This window comes from Tachyglossus aculeatus, chromosome 20 (assembly GCF_015852505.1).
Source record: "Tachyglossus aculeatus isolate mTacAcu1 chromosome 20, mTacAcu1.pri, whole genome shotgun sequence".
Lineage (NCBI taxonomy): Eukaryota > Metazoa > Chordata > Mammalia > Monotremata > Tachyglossidae > Tachyglossus > Tachyglossus aculeatus.
The window spans coordinates 31548009-31564519 of record NC_052085.1 but is presented as its reverse complement, the minus strand read 5'-3'; the positions used below and the strand labels follow the sequence as shown (position 1 = coordinate 31564519).

The 16511-nt window shown below is 56.4% G+C and overlaps 1 protein-coding gene across 2 annotated transcripts in view; it reads right to left on the bottom strand.

Annotated features, from left to right (window-relative positions):
* Positions 1 to 447: 447 nt before the first annotated feature.
* Positions 448 to 16511, bottom strand: part of NARS2 (asparaginyl-tRNA synthetase 2, mitochondrial) — a 29077-nt gene continuing 13013 nt past the window's right edge. The window contains exons 7-14 of one of the 2 annotated variants that reach the window (XM_038762119.1): positions 13520 to 13652; positions 7814 to 7912; positions 6811 to 6848; positions 6532 to 6598; positions 5754 to 5891; positions 4147 to 4244; positions 1241 to 1267; positions 448 to 1062 (exon numbers count right to left, since the gene is read on the bottom strand). In XM_038762119.1, the coding sequence (XP_038618047.1) occupies positions 918 to 1062; positions 1241 to 1267; positions 4147 to 4244; positions 5754 to 5891; positions 6532 to 6598; positions 6811 to 6848; positions 7814 to 7912; positions 13520 to 13652 (745 nt within the window). In that variant the 3' untranslated portion in view covers positions 448 to 917. Of the gene's footprint in view, positions 1063 to 1240; positions 1268 to 4146; positions 4245 to 5753; positions 5892 to 6531; positions 6599 to 6810; positions 6849 to 7813; positions 7913 to 11616; positions 12123 to 13519; positions 13653 to 16511 lie in introns of those variants that run through there. The other variant, XM_038762120.1, reaches the window with a different exon arrangement.

The following is a 16511-nucleotide window of genomic DNA, read 5'->3' as shown; positions in this document are numbered from 1 at the left end:
GGGCCCTTGGGGCCGAGACCGGAACCGACGGAGCTGGTATCCAGAACCCTCTGCGCTCGGTCCCCCGGGTCACGGCCCTGCACGCGGACGAGCTCGGACGGCCTGAGGAAGCGGGGGCAGCTCCCCCGCGCTCCCGGGGTGACTAAGAGGCGGTGGGGCGGGTCACCACCCAGCTGGTATGGGTGGAGAGGGCCAAGTTTGGGCACACCCGACACGATGGGCAGGTTTACCTCAGGCGCAGAAGGTGGGGTTGGAGGGCAGGTCAGGCGCCAGGGTAGCCAACGATATACTCCCGCTATCATACGGCACATCACGCTCCCCCCATGACCCTTCCCTTTCCTTCTCTTCTTGTCCTCTCCCTCCCCGCCCTCTGTCCCGGGATCTGACCAGGCCGGGGGCACTTGGGCCGGGCACGGGGGATTTGGTCGGTCAGCACGATCCCGGAAGCCCTCGGAAGAAATGTGCTTTATTGGCCACCAGGACCCCACGCCTGGCCCGGCCCCCCGTCCCAGCGAGCGCTCTGGGAATCCCAAGCGCCACAGAGAGCATCACCCGGTCGGATGTGGCGGTGTTCCCTGGTTGTCCTGCCCGGAGGCGGGGGCTTGTGGGGGACTCGCATGCAGATCCAGCGACGGGGAGGGGACACCGGCAGGTTTCAGTTCTGGAAGGCCCCCCCAAGATGCATGCTAGCGGAGAAACCCTCAGAGTGGGGGCTGTGCCCGCCGTGACACCAGACTTGAGGCCCGGACTGCGACTGGCCCCTTCCAGGCCAAATTTCAGTGGCGCTCAGAGGGAAAAGGCAGACTCTGGCCAGTCTTTCCCGGCGGAGGCAGAGAGCCCCGTCCCGTCCTTTCGAGGTGGCGACTGACGGGGGCCGGATCCCGGCCGAGGGAGTCCCGCCCGCGTCCTCCCCGTCGCTACAGGGCACACGAGTGAGAGAACCTGGGGAAGGGGATCACGTCTTTGATGTTTTCTACGCCCAGGATGCACTGCAGGTAGCGCTCAAAGCCCATCCCGAAGCCACCGTGCGGCACGGAGCCGAAGCGGCGGAGGTCGGTGTACCTGAGGCGGGGGGGAGGAACGCGACACGACCGGGATCAGAGGAAGCCACCCTCCTCCGGAGACAGATAACCTCTCCGCCGCCCGCGCCGCGGTCTGGCTCCGACCGCCCCGGGCACCGTGTTGGCGCGGCGGGGGGTTTCACGTTAACTCTGGTGGCAGAGTCCCGCCGGGCCCTTACCACTGGTAGGTGTCCGTCAGCCCAAGTCTGCAGGAGGAAAGGAAGAGCCCCGTCAGTGGGGAAGCAGGGGTGGCCACGTGCCAGCCTGAACCAGGGCCCCCCATTCCGAGACTGGAGCCCCCTTGGGAGCTAGGGATGACGCCTAAGGCTCACCGGGGGATTCTTCCCTTTCATCCATCCATCCATCCATTCATTCCTGGCACGGAGGCCCACCCAGGGCCGGGAGGCCCTGGGACTCCGATTTCCTCACGCCATTCGGGGCAGGACACAAGGGGGTCTGTTCATTGATTCATTCATTCATTCAATCGTATTTATTGAGCGCTTACTGTGTGCAGAGCACTGAACTAAGCGCTTGGGAAGTACAAGTTGGGTCTGTCGGTGGGGGTGGCCGGGTTAGTTATGAGGGGCGGGCCGCGAAGATGGTCGGAGAGGGAGAGCTAGCGGCGGGAGGACTCTCTGCCGAACGGGCCGCTAGCCAACGGAGGTCATGTGCCACCCTGACCACTGGCCGGGTGGCCCGGGGTCAAGAGGCTCGATCCCCTTTTTGCCGGTCACTTTGCAGCCGCGGAATCCAACAGTTTTTTCTCTCCGCGGAGCACTCGCAGCCCTTCTGCGGGGCGCTCACTTCCCAAAAGGAGGCTCGTGGCAAGGGGGCTGGTGTGTTTAGAGCCGAGGTCACTGGTTCGCAGTATGGAAGGGAACACATTTTGAGAAAACAAAATCGAATCGGGGGAGGAAGGCAGGGAAGGACGGGGAAGGGGAAGGAGAGGGAAAGCGGAAGAGAGGGCAGGGGGGAGTGAGGGCAGAGGAGGAAATCTGGTACTCCCTCCCCCTTCCTATCTGACAGTTTACCACTCTCCCCACATTTCAAACCCTCCTAAAATCACACCTCCTTCAAGACGCCTTCACTAAGCCGATCCTAATCATTTCCCCCTCCACCCTCCCCTGTCCACCACCTACGCCCTTGGCCGTGTATCCTTAAGGGAAGCAGTGTGGCCTAGTGGGAAGAGCACAAATCTGGGAGTCAGAGGGCCTGGGTTCTAATCCCACCCCCTCTTACCTCCTTCCCCTCCCCACAGCACCTGTAAATATGTATATATGTTTGTACGTATTTATTACTCTTTTATTTGTACACATTTATTCTATTTATTTTATTTTGTTAATATGTTTTGTTCTCTGTCTCCCCCTTCTAGACTGTGAGCCCACTGTTGGGTAGGGACCGTCTCTAGATGTTGCCAACCTGGACTTCCCAAGCGCTTAGTACACTGCTCTGCACACAGTAAGCACTCAGTAAATACGATTGATTGAATGAATGAGTGAATAATCCCAGCTCTGCCCGAGGGTGGCCTTGGGCAGGTCATTTAACTCTTCTGTGCCTCAGTTTCCTCATCTGCAAAGTGGAGATTAAATCCTACTCGCTCCTACTTAGACTGTGAGTCACGGTATCCAACCTGATGATCTGCTCTAGGGTTTCGTACAGTGCTTGGTACATAATAAGTACTACCACCACCACCATTATTATTATTATATATTACTATAAGGACAGGGACGGTATCCAACCTGATGATCTGCTCTAGGGTTTCGTACAGTGCTTGGTACATAATAAGCACTACCACCACCACCATTATTATTATTATATATTACTATAAGGACAGGGATGGTATCCAACCTGGTGATCTGCTCTAGGGTTTCGTACAGTGCTTGGTACATAATAAGCACTACCACCACCATTATTATTATTATATACTACTATAATAACAGCAACAATAACAATAATAATAATGGCATTTGTTAAGCGCTTACTATGTGCCAAGCACTGTTCTAAGCGCTGGGGGGATACAAGGTGAACAGGTTGTCCCACGTGGGGCTCACAATCTTCACCCCCATTTTACAGATGAGGGAACTGAGGCACAGAGAAGTTAAGTGACTTGCCCCAAGTCACCCAGCTGACAAGCGGTGGAGTCGGGATTAGAACCCATGACCTCTGACTCCCAAGCCCACGCTCTTTCCACTGAGCCACGCTGCTTCTCTAGAATAGACAGTTACTCATCCCAGCTCACCTCACTTACGTCAATATCCTTTCTAGTCTACTGTGTCCCCTGTGTGTGATTCATTTCAACATCTGTTCCTAGTAATAATAATAATAATAATAATAATAATGGCATTTATTAAGCGCTTACTATGTGCAAAGCACTGTTCTAAGCACTGGGGAGGTTACAAGGTGATCAGGTTGTCCCACGGGGGGCTCACAGTCTTCATCCCCATTTTACAGATGAGGTAACTGAGGCACAGAGAAGTTAAGTGACTTGCCCAAAGTCACACAGCTGACAATTGGCGGAGCCAGGATTTGAACCCATGACCTCTGACTCCAAAGCCTGGGCTCTTTCCACTGAGCCACACTGCTTCTCCTAGTACACTGTAAGCCCCTCACGGACTTGTTGCATTGTACTTTCCCAGGCATTCAGTACGGCGCTCTGCACCCAGTAAGCGCTCAATAAATACCACTGATTGCTGGAGGGCAGGGAAGGAGAGGAGAAGCCAGACTCCGAGACTCCATCTTCCACAGCCACGGCCGTGCCTCGTGGGGCCCACGGGACGCGGGGATGGGGGACTGTGTTCTCCCCCTTCTAGACCGTGAGCCCGTTGTTGGGTGGGGGCCGTCTCTATTTGTTGCCGACTTGTACTTCCCAAGCGCTTAGTCCAGTGCTCTGCACACGGTAAACGCTCAATAAATACGACTGAATGAATGAATGGTCCCTCCTCCCGCTCCGGGGAGCGGGGGTATCGCGACTGTACCGTCCCTATATGTTGCCAATTTGTACTTCCCAAGAGCTTAGTACAGTGCTCTGCACATAGTAAGCGCTCAATAAATACGATTGATGATGATGATGATGATGATGATGTACCTGGCCAGGCGCTGTTCCAAGACGTGCAGCCTCTCCTCCCTCAGGCTCCCCCCGAACAGCTCCCCGACCCCGGGCACCAGGAGATCGACTGCCGCCGCCTAAGGAGGAAGAAGAGAGCGGGACAGGCCTGAAGCCTTCCACCACGTGAGGTGGATCTGATGCCCACCTCTACGGCCTCCTCAGACTAAACCTTTCCCAGCTCTGCTCCCCCTCCGCCTCCCACAATTTGGGCACTTGGGTATACAGACGGGCACGTGTGACCCACCCACAGGTCCGTGTCTGTGCCGTCCCCATCCCCTCACCCCCCGACAGCTCGCTCGCCCACCAAAGGAGCCTCCCCCTGGGCCGGGGAGTGAACCAAATGGGCAGTGTGGTGGGCATGAGTGGAGAACCGCCGCCGCCCCCGAGGACCACCGCTGGCAGGCCCCGGTGGTTTGTATTACAGCACACACGTGCCTGCCCTGGCGGAGCCCTAGTCGACCCAGGAACACGAGCACCACAGCCCCAATCCTGGCGGCTTTTAGGGATGTGTGGCTGCTTGCCGGAGAAGGGGGCCGTCTTTGCCCACCCTCTTATTTTAGGGCTGTGGGGGTGGGCCTGGTGGGGGGGTGAGGGCTCCCCGGGGAGGAAAGGCCAAGGGGAGACACCAGTCACATTTTTTATCTTGAGTTCCCCACCTCCCATCCACTCCTGCTGAGACTCTCGGGGCTCCCCCGCGTCGGACACGCTCCCCGGCCATGCAAACGAGAGCACCGCTCACCCCCCCGGGCCAGCCACCTGCCCCTACCCCGCGTCCACCAGAGCAGGGCACAGCTGCCAACCCCCGGCAGTGCCAACCGGCCCAGCCCCTGGTTTCGGGAGCCAGGAGCGTGCCCGGGGCCCCAGCCCAGCTCTCCGGTGCTGGGGGGCACAGCGAGGTGATGCCACATCCGTGCGTGCCCACTCACATAACGAGGACATGCCCAGTTAGTCTATCGAGGCTCTCCCTATCAGGGACCCAACTTCCAGCCCCCCACCGAGGCCCGGGGGGAGGGAATCCCCTAGACGGGAGGTCAGCTGACGATCACAGCAGAAGGGCCTTGGCCGGGGAAAGTTGGGGGGGATTTTGAAGAACCGGCCAGCCCTGCTACCAGGCAGGTCCTCCCCCTTCTCCTGCCACACAATGGCTGCCCCGCAACCAAGTGCTTCAGGCCTGGGCTCCGCCAGGCTCTGGGCCGGAGCGGTCTGGGAAGCTGGCCGTTACGGGGTGGTTTTGGCAGAAAAGAAGGCCTCACATTCTGACGAGAGTTGGCTCCTTCATCATCATCATCATCATCAATCGTATTTATTGAGCGCTTACTGTGTGCAGAGCACTGTACTAAGCGCTTGGGAAGTACAAATTGGCAACATATAGAGACAGTCCCTACCCAACAGTGGGCTCACAGTCTAAAAGGCTCCTTGTCAATCTACGCAGGCTCCACCCCTAACACCTGCACAGTCCACCCTCTCTGCCCACCCTTTGGTCTTAGGGTGCAGGAGAGCCAGAGGAGGCCCGAGCTGCCGCCACCCAAGGGCCCCTGGGCTGGCGGGCAGGGGCGGTCAGGCCGGCGGCCAAGGCTCGCTCTCACCGTGTGCTGGGGCGCGTCGCCGTTGTCCCGCGCGTAGAAGGGCTTGAGATCGTAGGGGAAGTCGACGATGAAGACTGGGGTGTGGCCGCAGTGCTCCACCAGGAACCTCTCGTGCTCCTTGTGCAGGTCACCGCCCCACTGCAAACACAACAGCCGGGCCGAGGGGAGCAGGGGATGGGAAGGACACCCGTTGAGGTCACCGGACACCCCACCTCACAAGCAGACTCCGTGGTGAACAAAGACAACTCCTCCTCCTCCTCCCGACACCCCCCGGGTGGCTGGGGGGGTTGACAATACACCCCACAGGCACCAGAATCTGGGAGCCACAAGGGCCCTCGGGGGGGTCATCTGGTCCAGCCCTCTGCCTCTATCTTTCTCTAAGCAGCGTGGCTCAAAGCGTGGGCTTGGGAGTCAGAAATCACGGGTTCGAATCCCGGCTCCGCCACTTGTCGACTGTGTGACCTTGGGCAAGCCACTTAGCTTCTCTGTGCCTGTTACCTCATCTGTAAAATGGGGATTAAGACTGTGAGCCCCATGTGGGACAACCTGATCACCTTGTTTCCCCCTCAGCGCTCAGAACAGTGCTTCGCACATAGTACGCACTTAACAAATACTATCATCATCATCTACGGGGTCAGGGCTCCACACCCTCCCGACAAGATGGGCTCTGCCTGTCCGGTGGCCCACTCGCACGCTCGGCAGTAGGGGGGAGGTGGGGGGCTTCGGAAAGCCCCTCGCCCGGCGAGGCCGAGCACAGACGGGGCCCGCTCAGACCCACCTCCACAGGGAAGGAGAAAGGCCGGCGGGCTTGCTTCAGGATGGCCACGGCCTCGGAGTAGGAGAGGCTGGAGGAAGAGGAGCGCGGGGGAACTCGATGCATGGGCGACCGACAGCAAGCCGTCTTTGGGACACGAGATCTCAAAGAGGTAGCCGCGTTTCCACGGACGATGTGGGCCGTGCCCGCCCCTTCCTCCCCGGGGGAGAATCAGGGACGGAGATGGAAGAGTCAGGCAGGGGTGTCAATTCTCTGGCGAGCGGCAGAGACGCCGTGACTTACACTACAAACTTGTTCTTCAGCATCTGCTCCAGCCTGTCCTTGGGGAGAAAAGGACACCACATTATTCCTCGCTCCTGTCACCCCCCCAGCCCCACCTTGCCTCTGCTCCCCGAAGCTGTGCCCGAGGTAGACAGGCAGGACCCCGCTGAAGCTCCGCTCAAATACGGCCTACTGGAAAGAGCAAGCACAGACCCGGGAGTCTAGGGAATTAATAATAATAATGATGGCATTTGTTAAGTGCTTACTATGTGGCGAAGCACTGTTCTAAGCGCTGGGGGGGATACAAGGTGATCAGGTTGTCCCACGTGGGGCTCACAGTCTTCATCCCCATTTTACAGATGATGGAACTGAGGCTCAGAGAAGTTAAGTGTCACATAGCAGACGTGGCGGAGCCGGGATTAGAACCCATGACCTTTGACTCCCAAGCCCGGGCTTTTTCCACTGAGCCACATTTTAGACCGGTTTCTCCGGTTGCCTGCTGTGTGACTTTGGGCAAGTCATTTCACTTCTCTGTGCCTCAGTTACCTCACTTGCAAAATGGGACTAATTCTCCCCCATTTTTTTTAACCAACACTTCTTAGGCACTTACTATGTGCCAGGCATCGTACTAAATACCGGGGCAGATACTAGGCAATCAGGTTGGATTCCGTTCCTGTCCCATATGAGGCTCACGGGCTAAGATGGAGGAAGGAGGATTTAATCCCCTTTATAAGGATGAGGTACCCGAGGCAGAGAGAAAGGAAGTGACTTGGCTAAGGTCACACGGCAGACAAGGGGGCGAAGCTGGGATTAGAACCCACGTCCTCTGACTCCTAAATCCGTGCCCTTGAGCCCGGTGTTGGGTAGGGACCGTCTCTATAAGTTGCCAACTTGTACTTCCCAAGCGCTTAGTCCAGTGCTCTGCACACAGTAAGCGCTCAATAAATACGACTGACTGAATGAATTAGGCCAGGCTGCTTCTCTAGAAACTAATACCACCTCCGCTGATGATGACGGCTACTACCTCGTGGCCCGGTGCGACGAACTTGTGGAAGAGCCTCACGTCGTCCGGGCAGCGAGCGAGGACGGCGGCAGTCGTGGCCTTAAACAGCCCCTCCATGACCTGTAGGGAGAAACAGCCCGGGTGCCACGGGTAGGGCAGGGGACGGCCCCATATATATATATACATATATACCTGTATATATGTTTGTACATATTTATTACTCTATTTATCTTACTTGCACATATCTATTCTATTTATTTTATTTTGTTAGTATGTTTTGTTTTGTTCTCTGTCTCCCCCTTTTAGACTGTGAGCCCGCTGTTGGGTAGGGACTGTCTCCATGTGTTGCCGACTTGTACTTCCCAAGCGCTTAGTCCAGTGCTCTGCACACAGTAAGCGCTCAATAAATACGACTGATCGATTGATTGATTGACGGGCTGGCACTGGGGCCGTGGCCCGCCGCCAGCTCCTAACCCGGAGCAGAGCCTGTTATGGGCAGGGAATGTGCCTGTTGTATTGTTATAATGCACTGTCCCAAGCACTTAGTACGGCGTTCTGCACACGGTGAGCGCTCGATAAATACGACTGACTGAGAGGGCCGGCAGGGCGGGCACACCGAGGGCCCGAGCAAGCGCCGGCACCGGCCGCAGGAGAGGCCGTCCTGCTGACCCTAAATGCCGCTCACACACAACTCCAACGCGTGTACCACTGTAAATACACGCACGCACGCAGGGCGGGGGTGGGCGGCCCGGTTTCCAGGAAGAGTAGCCCCCCGCCGAGGGCACCCGCTCCCAAACACACGTTTAGCAGCACGAGACCCGGCGGACCGACCGGGATGAGAGCCGGGAATTCCGGTCGGACGCCACCGGCCTCCAAAGCAGGAGACCTTCCGGCGACACCAGTCCAAAACTATCCCGGCTACTGAGCCAGTCACCCGCCTCCCGACCTCCCCCTGAGCTCCAGGAGCTGGGAGCACCGTGAAGGGAACAGGGGCTGGGGGTGGTGGCAAGGGGGAAGGGCCCACGTGGAGCAGCTCCGCTCGCTGCTCTCCCCCACGGCGCGCTTCTCTCGGGTTTTGCATTCAGCTTCTCCTTTCCGGTAAGCGGGCAGCCGACTCGCCGGGCGATTGGAGAAGTGAGGGGGGGCTTTTTCTTGCTTTGCTGAACACGGGGTAAAAATAGTTTCCATCGGCGAACAGCTGGCCACAGCTGCCTCACATGAGCCAGTTCCTCCCTGGAGGGAGTCGGCGTTGGGCAGCGACTCCTCCTCCGAACCCGGAGGAGAATATGAGGATAGCCCGGCGCGCGTTTTCACACGGACGATCCATCTCAAACGATCCTCGCGGCGCCACTGGGGGAGGAGGGGATCGTCTCCCCATTTTACAGAGGCAACCCCTGAGGCCCGTGGTCACGCACAGTAGGCTAGGGAAGCCCTGGGGCCCGAGACCCTGGGCTTCTGCCACCGGGCCACGTATCCCCAGATGCTGTGCCTTTGTGAGATGCCCAGGAAGAATCAAGTCCAGCTGTGTGTTGGTGCGCACGTGTGCGTGCACACACGAGCACGTGTGCGAATGTGTTTCTGTGGCGGGTGGATGAGCAGAGGGCTTGTGTCAGGGTTGGGGCGGCATTTTCCTAAAGCACACTGCATCTGGGGTTCCGATTCTCCGACGGCCGCTGCACCGGAGCAGGGACGAGCGGACACGGGGACTCCTATCCCAAGCGAGGCGGCTCTGGCCAAGGCAGCTGGGAGGGCCCAGGAATGTGTGGGGGAGGGCCTGGGTTTGTTCCCTGTCCTGGAGAAGTTTACAGTCCAGCTGGGCAGACTGTATTCTAGATTAAGGATCTGCGCTGTCCTCCCCGGCGGGGCCTTTGGTAGACAGCGGGAGGAAACAAAAAAACAAACCATCCCAGCCTGCTTTATGGCCTCCAAGGTCGTTCTCATTGGAGCCACTTTCTGATACAAATCCTGGTGGAAAAAATCTAATCTGGGTTCTCGTTACTAACAAGGTTCCCACCACCGATAGAGTTCTTGCCCCTGAAAAGGTCCCTGGAGCAGATGGACTTCCAAGGGCCCTCACGCGATCACGGGGCAGAAAAGTCAGTCGGCGGAATGGGTGGGGGGCCTGGGTTTGTTCCCTGTCCTGGAGAAGTATACAGTCCAGATGGGCAGACTGTAGTCTAGATTAAGGATCTGCGCTGTCCTCCCCGGCGGGGCCTTTGGTAGACAGCGGGAGGAAACAAAAAAACAAACCATCCCAGCCTGCTTTATGGCCTCCAAGGTCGTTCTCATTGGAGCCACTTTCTGATACAAATCCTGGTGGAAAAAAATCTAATCTGGGTTCTCGTTACCGACTAGGTTCCCGCCACCGATAGAGTTCTCGCCCCTGAAAAGGTCCCTGGAGCAGATGGACTTCGAAGGGCCCTCACGCGATCACGGGGCAGAAAAGTCAGTTGGCGGAATGGGTGGGGGGCCTGGGTTCATTCCCTGTCCTGGAGAAGTATACAGTCCAGCTGGGCAGACTGTAGTCTAGATTAAGGATCTGTGCTGTCCTCCCCGGCGGGGCCTTTGGTAGACAGCGGGAAGAAACAAAAAAACAAACCATCCCAGCCTGCTTTATGGCCTCCAAGGTCGTTCTCATTGGAGCCACTTTCTGATACAAATCCTGGTGGAAAAAATCTAATCTGGGTTCTCGTTACTAACAAGGTTCCCACCACCGACAGAGTTCTCGCCCATGAAAAGGTCCCTGGAGCAGATGGACTTCCAAGGGCCCTCACGCGATCATGGGGCAGAAAAGTCAGTTGGCGGAATGGGTGGGGGGCCTGGGTTCGTTCCCTGTCCTGGAGAAGTTTACAGTCCAGCTGGGCAGACTGTAGTCTAGATTAAGGATCTGCGCTGTCCTCCCCGGCGGGGCCTTTGGTAGACAGCGGGAGGAAACAAAAAAACAAACCATCCCAGCCTGCTTTATGGCCTCCAAGGTCGTTCTCATTGGAGCCACTTTCTGATACAAATCCTGGTGGAAAAAAATCTAATCTGGGTTCTCGTTACTAACAAGGTTCCCACCACTGATAGAGTTCTCGCCCATGAAAAGGTCACTGGAGCAGATGGACTTCGAAGGGCCCTCACGCGATCACGGGGCAGAAAAGTCAGTTGGCGGAATGGGTGGGGGGCCTGGGTTTGTTCCCTGTCCTGGAGAAGTTTACAGTCCAGCTGGGCAGACTGTATTCTAGATTAAGGATCTGCGCTGTCCTCCCCGGCGGGGCCTTTGGTAGACAGCGGGAAGAAACAAAAAAACAAACCATCCCAGCCTGCTTTATGGCCGCCAAGGTCGTTCTCATTGGAGCCACTTTCTGATACAAATCCTGGTGGAAAAAAATCTAATCTCGGTTCTCGTTACTAACAAGGTTCCCACCACCGATAGAGTTCTCGCCCATGAAAAGGTCACTGGAGCAGATGGACTTCCAAGGGCCCTCACGCGAGCACGGGGCAGAAAAGTCAGTCGGCGGAATGGGTGGGGGGCCTGGGTTCGTTCCCTGTCCTGGAGAAGTTTACAGTCCAGATGGGCAGACTGTAGTCTAGATTAAGGATCTGCGCTGTCCTCCCCGGCGGGGCCTTTGGTAGACAGCGCGAAGAAACAAAAAAACAAACCATCCCAGCCTGCTTTATGGCCGCCAAGGTCGTTCTCATTGGAGCCACTTTCTGATACAAATCCTGGTGGAAAAAATCTAATCTGGGTTCTCGTTACTAACAAGGTTCCCACCACCGATAGAGTTCTCGCCCATGAAAAGGTCCCTGGAGCAGATGGACTTCCAAGGGCCCTCACGCGAGCACGGGGCAGAAAAGTCAGTCGGCGGAATGGGTGGGGGGCCTGGGTTCGTTCCCTGTTCTGGAGAAGTTTACAGTCCAGATGGGCAGACTGTAGTCTACATTAAGGATCTGCGCTGTCCTCCCCGGCAGGGCCTTTGGTAGACAGCGGGAAGAAACAAAAAAACAAACCATCCCAGCCTGCTTTATGGCCTCCAAGGCCACTTTCTGATACAAATCCTGGTGGAAAAAACGTAATCTGGGTTCTCGTTACTAACAAGGTTCCTGCCACCGATAGAGTTCTCGCCCCTGAAAAGGTCCCTGGAGCAGATGGACTTCCAAGGGCCCTCACGCAATCACGGGGCAGAAAAGTCAGTGGGCGGAATGGGTGGTGGGGTCTCGGAGTTGAGCCGGAGGCTGAGGACGGTTTGGCTAAGCGCAGCTGGGCTACGGCTCCCGTCGTCGAAGCGTTTACGAGCAAACCTTCCCCGCTTAGTGCCCGGGATGGGAACATGGGAAGCAGCATGGCCTATGGGATAGAGCACAGGCTTGGGAGTCAGAAGGACCTAGGTTCTAATCCTGCCTCCACCACCTGTCTGTTGTATGACCTTGGGCAAGTCACTTCTCTGGGCCTCAGTTACCTCATCTATAAAATGGGGATTAAGACTGTGAGCCCCATGTGGGTCAGGGACTGCGTCCAACCTGATTAGCTTTATATCTACCCCAGCCCCTAGACATGTAGTAAGCATTTAACAAATGCTATTATTATTATTCAGTCATTCATTCAATTGTATTTATTGAGCGCTTACTGTGTGCAGAGCACTGTACTAAGCACTTGGGAAGTACAAGTTGGCAACATATAGAGACGGTCCCTACCCAACAGTGGGCTCACAGTCGAGAAGGGGGAGAAAATATTTGTTAAATGCTTACTATGCGCAAAGCACTGTTCTAAGCGCTTGGGGGACACAAAGTAATCAGGTTGTCCCACGTGGGGCTCACAGTCTTAATCCCCATTTTACAGATGAGGGAACCGGGGCCCGGAGAAGTTAAGTGGCTTGACCAAGGTCACCCAGCTGACAAGTGGAGGAGCCGGAATTCGAACCCATGACCTCTGACTCCCAAGCCCGTGCTCTTTCCACTGAGCCACGCTGCTTCTCTAGTATATTATTATAATTATTAGGAATGCCGAGAGCTAAACTTTGCCAGAAGCCGGCCGCGGGGCGACCCACCCATCCACCCCTCTGGGGAGGGACTGATGGGAGGCGTTGGGGACAAGGGGCTGATGAGCGTGGACAGTGCTTAGTGCAATGCTCTGCACATAGAAAATGCTCAATAAAAACCACTGATTCATTGAAATACCATTGAATGATAGCATCCCTCAGGGAGGAAGGCCTATAGGGAAGCTAAGGAAAGTGGCGGGGAAGGCCCGCGGCCGATCATCATCATCATCAATCGTATTTATTGAGCGCTTACTATGTGCAGAGCACTGTACTAAGCGCTTGGGAAGTACAAATTGGCAACATATAGAGACAGTCCCTACCCAACAGTGGGCTCACAGTCTAAAAGGGGGAGACAGAGAACAAAACCAAACATACTAACAAAATAAAATAAATAGAATAGATATGTACAAGTAAAATAAATAGAGTAATAAATATGTACAAACATATATACATATATACAGGTGCTGTGGGGAAGGGAAGGAGGTAAGATGGGGGGGATGGAGAGGGGGACGAGGGGGAGAGGAAGGAAGGGGCTCAGTCTGGGCTCGATGGCTGCAGACTCTGAGTGGGCCATGAGGGCAGGGGTGGTGGCGGTGGACGGGAGGAATTCCTAGGAGGACGTCCCGGCCCCAAAGTCGCCTGTCCCGGTGGCTTCCCAAGCCACCACGTGGCAACCCCCGGGCCCGTTGAAGCCCACGCGCCTTACCTGCGTGAGGTCCTGGAGGCTCTCGGTGAAGGCCACCTCCGCTTCCACCATATAAAACTCAGCCAGGTGTCTGCGACTCTGCGAGTTCTCAGCTCGGAACGTGGGGCCGAAGGTGAACACGTGGGTGAAGGCGCTGAAAGCCAAGGGGAAGAGGAGCACGGCAGGGCTCACGCGTGCCCGGGCGCACACGGGCGCACACGCCCGTCACCCCGCAGCTGGGGAGGTCAAGCAAGAATCACGAACCGACCAACTCACGTCCATATCCCCTTTTCCTTCTTCCCCCGCCTGTAACTCATTTCACCGTTTGGCCTTTACCACTAGACTGTCATTTCAGGGGGAAGGCTCGGATTTATTAACTCTCCTGTACTCTCCCAAGCGCCTAGTAAAGTGCTCTGCACACGGCAGAGTACAGCAGACCTAACAGAGACAATCCCTGCCCTCAAGGATCTACTGCGAGTAGAGCACTGTATTAAGGACGTGGGTGAGTACAATAGAGTAAATAGGATGTTCCCTGTCCTGGAAGGGTTTACAGTCTAGCCGGGGAGACAGACGTTAGATTAAATTCCAGGTAGAAGGAAGCAATAGAGTTTAGATCTTCGGACATAACTGGCAGTAGGGAGGGAGGAGATGCTATCTCAGAAGGGCTTTGAAGGTGGGGGGAGCTGAAGTCTGTGGGGTGTGAGGGGGGAAGAAGAGGGTACGATGAGGAAAGGGTTGAGTTGGAAAGATGAGAATGAGACCCGATGACTACGTTGGTGTGTCAAAGGCCCACTGGCCCCCCTAAACCCTCAGCAGTCTTACATGGATCTGGGAAACTGAGGAAGAGCAAAAATGCAGACAAGAGTCGGAAAGCGACGGACTCTTCGCCAGGCCTGGATTCCGAGTAAATGCAATGAACACATGCTTTTCCCCCTTCTTCTCGGGAAGGAATGGAAAACCCCAAAGCCAATTAGAAACTGGAAGAGTCTACGCTGTAATTGAAAAAACAGCGACTTCAAAGTTGCTTTTTATAGCTCCAACCCCGGCCCACGGTGAAGGAATTACCGGAGGTTCGTCGGGCATCTCCTTCCTGAAACCTGCCCTGGGGCCAGGCCTCCCCAGCTCAGAGGGGCCCACAAAGCTGGTCGGTGGTCCTTGAGGCCACCGGAAGCCTTGGGGCTGAGGGATGAAGCCACCCCCTCGGCGCCCAGAAGGCTCTGACGGTGGCGAGATCGTGGTTGAGAGCGCTTGGACCCCAAGTGAGCCAGGGCCCGGGCCGGGCCAGGCTTGCCGGACAGCAGGGCCTCTTGGGCCAGGCTGACGCCCGTGACGGTCGGCTGGCACGGACCACCCTGCTGGAAAACGGTCAAGCTAACAAACCCCTGAGTCCCGGCAAAATCAGGGTTTGGGTTCTCGCCACCCAGCAACCCCTCCCGTCCACCTTCTTTGGGGACAGGGAGGGAAGGTGCTGAAAAGGGTCGTGCGTTTTTCCTTCCGGACTGAAACGTCTCGGGTCCTTCTCTGACTCGGGAGATCCACGGATGCGCGGCCCATAAGGGCTTCTAGGAGAGTCAGGGAGGGTGGATGCTCCTAAGGCCTAAGACCACTCAGCTCTCTCCCTCCTACTTACTCCCTCCCTTCTCTCCCACCCCTGCAGCTTGTACTCTTCATTCTTCTCAAGCCAACTTTCTCACTCTCGCCTCTCTCGCCCAGAACCCCTTGATCAGGCCTTCCCTCCTCCTTCAAACCAGGCAGACCACCACTCTCCCCGTCCTCAAAACCCTCCTGAAATCCCACCTCCTCCAGAAGCCTTCCCTGATTCATCGCTCATCTCCCCCAACTACTGCCACATTGGCACTTCCCTGCCGCTCAAGCGCTTGGGAATTTACACCCTCCTGGCACTTATGTACATTCCTTTAGAATCTACTACATCTTCCTTTCTGAAATGTATGTTTCCATCTGTCTAGAGGGCAGGGATAACGTCTGCAGGTTCTCTCGTACTCTCACAAGAACCGAATACAGTGCTCTCCAGCCAGCAGGTGCTCTATCAATGGTGATGACTGAATGACTGACTGGGTGGGTAGAGAACCAGGGTGATGTCAGTCAGAACCCAGGCCTTCTACTGACAGGCTGTAGCTGCAATCAGGTTTAGGATTTTCCTGCAGCCGGGAGGGAGGAAGGTGGACAGGAGGACAGAGAGGGAGGGAGGTGGATGGATGGAAAGGGAGGCAGACAGACAGGGAGGGAGGAAGACAGATGGAGAAGGAGGGAGGCAGAAAGATGGAGAGGGAGGGAGGCAGACAGGCAGAGAAGGAGCGAGGCACAGAAGGAGGGAGGAAGACAGGTGGACAGACGGAGGGGGAAGGAGGCAGACAGCAGGACAGATGGGAAGGGAGGCTGTGTAACTGAGTACATTTCTAATCTGGGCAGCCCCCAGCCAACCACCTATCAATTCATCTTCACAGGCCGAGCGCCTCTCCCTCTCGTTCTTTTCCCATCGCAAAAATCGCAGTCACGTTCAAAGAAAAATCCATCTCATGGAAAAACCATCTATCACGGCGGATAAATATAGCGCTTCTAAATTTAGCTGACATTTATTCCGTTCAAAATGTCCACGGAAATAAAATCAAAGCAGCGGCCGGGAGGCAGGGCTGGGGAAGGGCCCGGGCTTTGTTACTGGAGATTAGATCACGGGTCGGAAACACCATGTCCCCGCACGCTAATAGAGTCCTAGGACTCGCTGTTTAACCAGGAACATCTGACTGGCGGGGCGAAAAGAACATCGCCCGTCTTCCCATAAAAATCAAAGCCCCGCTCGCCCACTAGTCTGCCCTGTAGCCTCCGCGCTGCAGCCACCCCCCCGAAGCCTCTCCGCCACAGGCTGGGCCTTGTAGATGATACCGGTGCTCCGTCCACCAACCCTGGGGGTGTCAGGTTCAAAAGCAGCAGCCGACTCCCTTCCCCGGGAGAGACCGTACCCACGGAGACCCCAGACCCACCCTTCCGGGGGAGG